Source organism: Molothrus ater, chromosome 15 (genome assembly GCF_012460135.2).
Source record: "Molothrus ater isolate BHLD 08-10-18 breed brown headed cowbird chromosome 15, BPBGC_Mater_1.1, whole genome shotgun sequence".
NCBI classification, from domain to species: Eukaryota; Metazoa; Chordata; class Aves; order Passeriformes; family Icteridae; genus Molothrus; species Molothrus ater.
This window is the reverse complement of record NC_050492.2, coordinates 2,695,772-2,704,998: the sequence shown is the minus strand read 5'-3', so window position 1 is coordinate 2,704,998 and position 9,227 is coordinate 2,695,772. Positions and strand designations below refer to the sequence as shown.

The following is a 9,227-nucleotide window of genomic DNA, read 5'->3' as shown; positions in this document are numbered from 1 at the left end:
GGGGGTGTGGAGAGGCAGATCCGGGGGTCTCTGGGCAGGGTCGTGAGCCGAGAGCCCGAGGGGGCTGACACTGGGGTGCCCGGTGGGGGAGTGGGGGAGCGGGATTTGGGACGCGGGGCCGTGGGCAAGCGGGGTGTCGGGGGTGGGAAGGAGGCAGGGAAAGAAGGGGCGGGGGGGGGGGGTCTCTGTGCCTCCGCGCTGATGGGCTCAGCTTTATCCAGGGCTGTAATCCCCCTGCTCCTGTAATTAAAAACTCCGCATTACAAGGAAAACGGTGTGCAGGGAAATGTAATCAAGTCTGGAGGGGCTTAACCATCTGGTAAAGGTTAGGACCGGCACGGCGGGGGACGCGGCCGGGGGATTTGGCAGCAGCCGCGATCTGGGCTCCTCTTAATCTACCGCGGGTCCGAACGCAGCATCTGCGGGGTAATACCGGTGCCCCGGGCAGCGATCGGTCTTGCTGGAGCTCCCACCGCCGTTAACGGGATCTCCCCGAAGGTGGTCCCCTCCTCAGGTGCGTCTGGCTCCGGTAAACAGATTCTGCTGTGGCCCCGGATTGCAGCCCCTTGCGGGGGCCAGCAAAGAAAGGGTTAAGCCGCTGCCGGTGGCCGCGGTTCGGCCCCGCAGCTCCGGGCAAGGCCCTCCTCCGCCGCCCTCGGGAGCCCTCAACTCTTTGAAAGTGCAAGAGGCAAGCGAAGGCGAGGGCGGAGGCGGCGGCGCGGGTGCGACTCCTCGTTCCCGGGACTGCCGCGGGGCTATGGGGGCCGGAGCAGGCTCCGGGCGGGGGCAGCTCTTTCTCCGCTCCCTCCTCTTCCTCCTGTTGGCCGGACCCCCGGCGCGGGGGCAGCTGCGCTACGCCGTGCCGGAGGAGCTGGAGCACGGAGCCTTCGTGGCCAACCTGGGTGAGGACCTGGGACTGGATGTGTCCACCCTGTCAGCACGGAGGTTCCGCATCGTGTCGCGGGCCGGGGCCAGGCAGCACCTGGAGGTGAACCTGGAGAACGGGATCCTCTTTGTGAACGAGCGGATTGACCGGGAGGAGGTGTGCGAGGCCGGGGGGACCTGCCTGCTCCACCTGCAGCTCCTCGTCGAGAGCCCACTGGAGCTCTACCGCGTCGAGGTGGAGGTGCTGGACATCAACGACCACGCACCCACCTTCCCTTGGCAGGAATATGTGCTGGAGGTGGCCGAGTCTGCCGTGCTCGGTGCTCGCTTCCCCCTGGAGAGCGCCCAGGATCCTGACGTGGGCACCAACTCTGTGCACACCTACCGCCTCAGCCCCAATGGCTTCTTCTCACTGGAGGTGCAGACACGCAGTGATGCCAGCAAGTTTGCAGAGCTGGTGCTGGAGCGCGCCCTGGACCGTGAGCAGCAACGCGTGCACCGGGTGCTGCTCACCGCTCTCGACGGCGGCGTCCCCGAGCGCTCCGGCACGGCTCAGATCCTCGTCACCGTGCTGGACGCCAACGACAACGTGCCTGCCTTTGAGCCAGCCCTCCTACGGTGTGAGCCTTCCTGAGGACGCTCCTGCTGGCACTCTGGTCATCCAGCTCAATGCCACTGACCTGGATGAGGGCCCCAACGGGGAGATTGAGTACTCCTTCAGTGGGCACGCACCGCCACGTGTCCGGGAGCTCTTCCACGTGGAGCCCCGGAGCGGGCAGGTGCTGCTGAAGGGCCGCCTGGACTATGAGCGGGCCAGCCTCCACGAGCTCTACGTGCAAGCCAAGGACCGCGGGCCCTCGGCTGTGGCTGTGCACTGCAGGGTGCTCGTGCACCTCCTTGATGTCAATGACAATGCGCCAGAGGTGACCCTCACCTCAGTGTCCACACCCGTGCTGGAGGATGCCCCCCCAGGCACTGTGATCGCTGTCATCAGTGTTCTGGACCGGGACTCTGGGGACAATGGGCGTGTGAGCTGTGAGGTCGGCCCCAATGTGCCATTCGAGCTCCGCTCCTCCTTCCGGAACTACTACACGCTGGTGACCACGCAAGCGCTGGACAGGGAGCTCGTGCCCGAGTACAACGTGAGCATCACGGCTCGGGACATGGGCTCACCTGCCCTGCTGACCCGCAGCACCCTCACCATCCCCGTGTCTGATGTGAACGACAACGCCCCGCGCTTCCTCCAGCCCTCCTACAGCGTCTACGTGATGGAGAACAACGCACCAGGCGCCTCCATCTGCTCTGTCAGCGCGTTAGACCCCGACTGCCAGCAAAACGCCTACCTGTCCTACTCCATTGCCGACGGGCACATCCACGGCATGCCCGTGGGCACCTACGTGTCTATCAACTCAGACAGCGGGCACATGTACGCCCTGCGCTCCCTCGACTACGAGCAGATCCGCAGCTTCCAGATCCAGGTGCAAGCGCAGGACGCGGGGTTTCCCCCACTCAGTGCCAACGTCACCGTGCACATCTTTGTGTTGGACCAGAACGACAACGCCCCGGTCATCGTTTCCCCCATGCCGCGCAACGGCTCCGTTGCCACCGAGCTGGTGCCGCGTTCGGCCAGGCCCGGCTACCTCGTGGGCACGGTGTCGGCGGTGGATGCGGACGCGGGGCTGAACTCTCGCCTCTCCTACCAGCTCCTCCAGGCTACTGACTTCACCCTCTTCAGCGTGGCGCCCGACACGGGGGAGCTGCGCACGCTGCGCTCCTTTCTGGAGCAGGATGCCAGCCGGCAGCAGCTGGTGGTGCAGGTGCGGGACGGGGGGCAGCCAGCCCTCTCTGCCACCGTGTCCCTCCTGCTTTCGGTGGTGGAGACCATGCCCCAGACTCTCTCTGACTTCAGCGAGTTCAGCCTCCCTCCAGAGGTCTCCTCATCCTCCCCGCTCACCCTCTATCTCCTTGTCTCCCTGGGCTCCATCTCCTTCACCTTCCTCCTCGCCATCCTCATTCTCACAGCCATTCGCTGCCGCGGCGAGCGGCGTTCCCGCCAGGGGGGCAGCTGCTCGCCACCTCGCTGTCACTGCTGTCCCGGGTCCAGACCCTCCTCTGAGGGCCTGAAGACTTCCAACCTGACGGCGCAGCCCCCTGCAGGGACCGCGGCTGCCACCTGCCTTGATGTGCCTGCGGGCGGCCCCCCAGGCTACTGCTACAAGGTCTGCCTTGGTCCTGAGTCTGCTCAGAGTGACTTCATGTTCCTCAAACCCTGCAGCCCTCCCCGGAACAATGAGAAGGACCCCGGGAAGCGGTCCCGGCCAGAGCAGCATCTCCAGGTCTCCAAAGAGGTAACGTCACGCCCAGCAGTGCTTAGCAGCACTCCGCAGGTCCCCCCAGCCCCCTCCCTCAGCCTCTGCCACGAGGGAAGCCAGGCACGGCTTCTCCCAGAGAACAACCGGAGCCTTTGATCAGTGCGGGAATTAGGAGCCGTCAGGCAGCGGGATCTCCACCGAGCTTCCCGACGGGTCTAATTACCGGGGGAGTGCCGGGCTCGGCTGAGGCGAGAGGAAATCCCTTCTCACCGTCTTTTGTACCCATTAGAGGCAACAGAGATGCTCCAGTGCCCTGGGGGCCGTGGGATAGTGGGGGTGGCTTCTCCTTGGCGCGGGTAAACAATTCACACTGGGACAGTGGGAGCATCGCTGCTGCTCTGCCGCCGCCCTGTGCTGGCAGGGCCCGCAGTGTCCCGGGCCTGGCTGCTCTGCACCCGGCTGTGCCAGCAGGCAGGGAGTGGGGTCTGCGGGGCAGGATTTTGATGTCAACATTTGTTAGGTATTGAAATGAGGAATGTCTAATTTTCCCAATGAAAGACCCTCCAAAACACGATTACAAGGATGGAGAGTGATGAGGCGTCTAATCCACTTATGTCTGACTTTTAATAAACCAGCCCTTCCGAGGAGAGCCCAGGACTCTCTGCCAAGAGAGTCTCTCCACGTGTCTCCTTGCACCCCTGGACTCTCTTCTCTAATACTTAATTAGATTTTCTGCAGCTTTTGCAACCCTCCTGGGACATCAAGCACACAGCTGATTTCTGCATCTCTCACCATTTAGTACCTCAGACCTGGGCTAAGTAAACATTGCACATGAAGAAAGGCTTTTGAAAATTAGCAGGAATAGGAAAACCACCTGTCTCTTCCCAGAATGACAGGCTTAAAACCCCCAGAGACAGAGGACAAGCCCAGAACCACCCCCATATCTCAGGAGGGTGAGGAAGGTCCAGGAGGGAACAGGCTGATTCCATGCTGTCTCAGTTTCCCCAGAACAGGAATGTGCTGCTTGATTCTCCACAAAGGACACAGGGAAGTGGAGATGTGATCCTGCATCCCTGCCTGCTGAAGCCTTGTGCTGGCAGGGCTGGGTTTTTTGACAAAGGGTCCCAGGGCTGATTGACAGAGGCTCCCAATAACCAGCCTTGCTCTTCCCTGTGTTTTCCAGGCCAAGCAGCCCAACACGGAGTGGCTGCCTCCAGTCACACAGAGCACACAGAGACCTGCCCTGAAAAGGTACCAAATGCAGCACTGGGGAACAGGGGAAGCAAGTGGAAGGGGGATATGGGAATGGGGAGGTTATGTCCCACACAGCTTTGAACCAGTCTCTTCTCTTTAGCTCCCAGAGCTTGGAAGATGTGGGGGAAATCCGTAGAGCCCTCCAGAAGGAGCACGAGAGGCTGTGCACACTGGTGACCCCCTGTCTCTGGTTGGTATTGGGATACTGGGGCTGGCATGACCAGACCCTCTGGTTGCTTTTGGAGGTGCAGTGGGGGCATCACACCCCTGTTCCTTGCAGTGGTGAAGTTTTGTGGGTGGAAGGGGTGTGCAGGCACCAGGATGGAGGCTGGTGACACAGGACTTGCATCCTGGGATGTGGATGTGACCTGAGCCAATCTTTCACTCATTTTTTCTCCAGAGTTTCAGAAGGCTTCAGCAGGCCCCAACAGCATCTGGACACCCCACTACAGCCCCTTGTACCCAGCCCTGGATTATCAGCACAACGTTTACATCCCTGGCACCCCCACTCTGCTCTCCAGCAAGGATGGGCCCCTCTTCCCGGGCCGGGAGAACAAAAACAGCTTCTCCACCTTTGGCAAGAGGAAGAAGATGACAACTTACTGTGACATGCATGACAGTGTGGTTATCAACAACGACCTGAAATAGAGCCTGGATGGCTCTATCCTTGGAATCTTCTGCATTATTTCAGCTGCCAGGTCCACCCACAGCACACACCTCCATGTATGGACCACTCAAGACTTTATGGAGATGCTGGGAGAGTGGCTCAACAGAGCATGTGGGAAGGATTTAAGGAGCAAGAGACTGAAAATTACAGGGACTGGGGGGTGGTGGCGAGGGGAGTTTCTCCCATCTCATCTTGCAGAGCTGTATTGGCAGCAGGTGCTGTTTGAGGTCCATATGACCAGATTTAAGCAAATCTGCCTTGAGTTTACCCATTCCCATGTCCCCCTAGGGACCTTTAATCTCTGTAAACATGGTCACTTCTTTGTCTTGTCTGGCTGTGTGAATGTACTGAGCTGCATGCCTGTATCTCTGTCCCACTAGGCATGGAAAGTGTGTGCAGACCAGGCCTGGTTCAGCCAAGCCTGACCTTACCCACTGGGGCAGTGACCATTGTTCTGTCCCTGAGATCCAGCAGGATGTGTTGCATGTCCAGAGCAGCAATTGGTGTCTGTTTTCCCTGGGAAATGAGTACAAAACCCCAATGTTCATGAGTGCTTCTCTTCCAGCCCTGACCCAACACTTGCAGGGCTGGACACAGCCCAGGTCCAGGGCAGAGCCAGCCTTGCTCAGGAGCAGCACACACGGACTGCATGGCCAGAGGGGCTGCCAGCTTCAGCACCTGAGAGATGCACAACGTGAGGCCCTGCTGGGTAGCTCTCTAGCCCAAGGCAATATCATCTGAATGAAAAGCAGTTTCCAACCATTGGAATGACCCCAGCACAGGTCTCTTCCCTCCAGCCCCTGCCCTCACTTGGATCTCTGTGTTCCCCAAGTCCTGAATGCCTGGAGGAACCCCTGCTCTGGTGCACTGGGGGCCCCACCTGCACAGGACAAACATCTCCAAGTGTGCCCTGTTTCTCTTTTAGAACCTTTAGCTGGCAGTCAGGAGCCCTCAAGGGCAGGGCTCCAGCCCCAGCACAGTCTCTCCCCTGCCTTGTGCACCCTGCACCTGTCCACCAGTCTGTCTGCCATCATTGCCAATTGCTCTGGTCATGGGACAGTTCATTTTGAATCCATCTGTGCAGAACATGACAGCTCTTTCTAAACTGAGTTTGTTTCACTCTGTCTGATTTGTACCAATAAATTGTATTTTAATAGCTCACCCTGGCTCCTGGCTGTCCCTGAGTTGCACACAACAGCAGGGGTTGCTGCACAGCTCCTGGAGCAGCACTCCCAGCTCCAGGAAATACGTCTGTCCTTCTGACTTCTGGAGCAGAGAGCTCCTTTTGTGCCTAGAGCTCATTTTATTCACTTCACCTGGGTTCTGGGGGCTCAAGGTCCCCTTCCCTCCTTCCCTGGACTCAGGAGCACTTTGGGGTCATGGCCAGAAGGAGCTGGAGATGTCACACAGCTCCTTGCTCAATGCTCCAGCTCGGGCAGGGGGAGATTTGCACCGTGGTGGGGGCATCCATGAGCTGCTGGGAGAGGGGCTGGATGTGGCACTAATGGCAGAACAACTCGTGGTTGTTGCAGTGATTTCTCTGGTTATTTTGCCCTTTTCCCTGGATAGGCACCCACAGCTTGCCTCAGGGCCCACAGAGATAACCTGGACCTGTGCCAGGTGTAGGGGCAGCTCCCTGGGGATGGGCAAGCCTGTATCTGTTGGTGGGATGTCTCTTGGTTTGATGTGGGAAGCACTTGGCCTCCAGATGAAGTCCTGAGGTGGCCAGGCCATGGTTGTCCTTCCCATACCCTGAACTTGCTGGTGGCTGGCTCGGGGAGGCTGCAATGCAGCTTTTGGGATTAACACAGAAAAGTCCTTGTCTGCAAGGGGGCAATGTGCTCTTCAGTGGAAGCAGGGCCAGAGAGCTCTCAAAGGGGCCTCGTGGGAGCCAGGGGCCCGGGAGGACAAAGCTTTGGACATGAAAGGGACCTGGCTGCTGCTGGTGACTTCAGTCCCAGCTCACATCTGCCTGGCTGCGGGTAGATGAAATATTCCCTGTCCCAATTAGACAGTAGGATGAAGGATTTTATGCTGCCAAGTGCATTCTTCAAGGGTCTCCAGAGAGTGTTAAGGGTAAAAAAGAACCCCAAACAGCTTGCCTGAGACCTCTGCACAGTATTAGCCTGTTCCACTGCTTCAAAAGAGCAAGGGAATTATATAAAGTGATACAATAAGATTAATAACAGCCTCAAGAAGTAATAAAAGCATCAAATGGACCTGAGCCCCTGCAGGGCAGCAAGCCTCTCCCTCTCCTGGATTAACCCTGGCAGTACCTCTGCTGCATTTTGGTGTTGGTCAGCACTGGGAGAGGACTGCAGCCCCTCTGCAGGAGGGCCCAGCTGCTCACTGTGCTCCAGCTCACACAGCAAAAGCACCCAGCACAGCCTGTGCTCCATGGCATCCATGGGCTAAATGAGCACATGGGACTGGTGTTCTGCATCAGATTCCCAGGTGTGGCTTCCCAAAGGGAAATTGATCTCAAAGCTGACCCCCAAACACCACAGATATATTAAAGTTGCATTTTGCATCTCTGTCTTTGGAAAATCGTGGGGTTGAGCAACCAAGGGGGACAGGTTTGTCATCTCCCCTCTCACTCTCCAGAGTATTTTCTTGGCATTTTTTAATCCCTGCTACCAAGGCTCACTGATACCCACTGAATTGCTTCCATGTCCTGTCCATTACTCCTGACCATGACACACACACACACACACACACACACACACACACACACATATCTGTACTTCTTGCTGACTCCCAGGTTTTCATGTTCAGTTCAGGCACCTTCCAAAAGGGATTTGAGCAGCCAGCACCCAGCCCAGGCCCCAGCACCCCACATTCCCCCAGAATCTGCTTTTGCTCAGTTGAAGGAAAACCTGCACTGACAGGAGCTCAGTTTGAATCTTTCATTTCAATCACCATACTGATAAAAAGGCACAATAAAAAGGGACATGCTTTAGAGCAGAGAGGACTTGCATAAATCTAATTCAACCACACTACTATCCCTCTTCAAAGGGCATGTCTGGTCAGAATCGTCCATCTAATAGATGAGATCTCCTTTGAAGCTCTCCCACAGGGACAGGGTTTCATTAAAAATGCAAGGTCTTTGCCCTACAACTGGTTATTTTTACAACTCTCCCTGTGCTAACACTCCTGAGCATTAGCTGGTTTCTGTAGCCTGGTAATGCACTGGGCATGAGAGCTCCTTTGGAGATCTGCTCAGCAGAACCCTCTCTGGATGCCTCTCTCACATGTTCCAGCTCTCTCAGAGATCCAGAGGCAAATTTGGCTTTCAGGGACCCGCCAGCCAGCTTGAGATTTGCTTCTAGGACAGTGGGAAAGCTGCCATGTGGTGCAGTTGGCTGCAAAATGCTTCAGGCCATGCAAGGCAGGCACACAGCACTTCTGGGCACCAGCACAAACAGGGGTTTGTGCTTTTGCTGCTGCTGAATAGACTGCTCAGATGGAAACATCTCTTGTACCTCTGTAATGACTTGAAAACGTGTCCCAGAGAGACAAAACGAATCCAGAGGTAGAGAGAAAAGAGGCCAGAGGGAAAGACCCAGAGGGGCTGATGCTCAGATCTGCTCCCATCTGCCACACACAGAATCAAGAAGCAGCCAGCAAATTCCCCAAAAAGCCTCAGCATGGACACAGCACTCTGCATGCAGCTGGGTCAGGCTGGCTACAGCCATGGGTACAGGTGGGTCTCAGTTCCCAGAGGTATTGGCAGGACAGAGCCAAAATCCATGAGAACCTCTGCATGGACCTTGGATCCAGCCCAATCTGTGGCACTCAGTGGTTATTAGATCCTCCAAAGATGCCAGGAATTTATTCTCCTCTCCTCTCCTCTCCTCTCCTCGATGATGCTGGAACCTGCCTTAATTTATTCAAGACTGGGTCAAGATCCATTTGGGTTTCTTTTCAAATTGCCTCTTAAATGTGTCCCTGAACCCACCAACAAAGCAGCCTGTTCCTGGCTGGATCCCTTCCTCCTGTTTCCTTTTTGATCTTGGTAAATGTTTTGTAGAAATAAATATTCTTTAGCTTCTGTCATAATAACTTAGCCTGTGCCACACTGAAAAACGTCTGCATGATTGTCACGTGCT

General features: G+C 57.0%; 1 protein-coding gene across 1 annotated transcript; it reads left to right on the top strand.

The window, feature by feature from the left end:
- Positions 1-757: 757 nt before the first annotated feature.
- Positions 758-6,279, top strand: LOC118692010 (protocadherin-10-like). The gene is given in 5 exon segments (XM_054516449.1): positions 758-1,489; positions 1,491-3,233; positions 4,381-4,448; positions 4,552-4,634; positions 4,825-6,279. Coding segments are annotated over 5 exon segments (2,901 nt in total). The 3' UTR covers positions 5,100-6,279.
- The last annotated feature ends 2,948 nt before the right edge of the window (positions 6,280-9,227 follow it).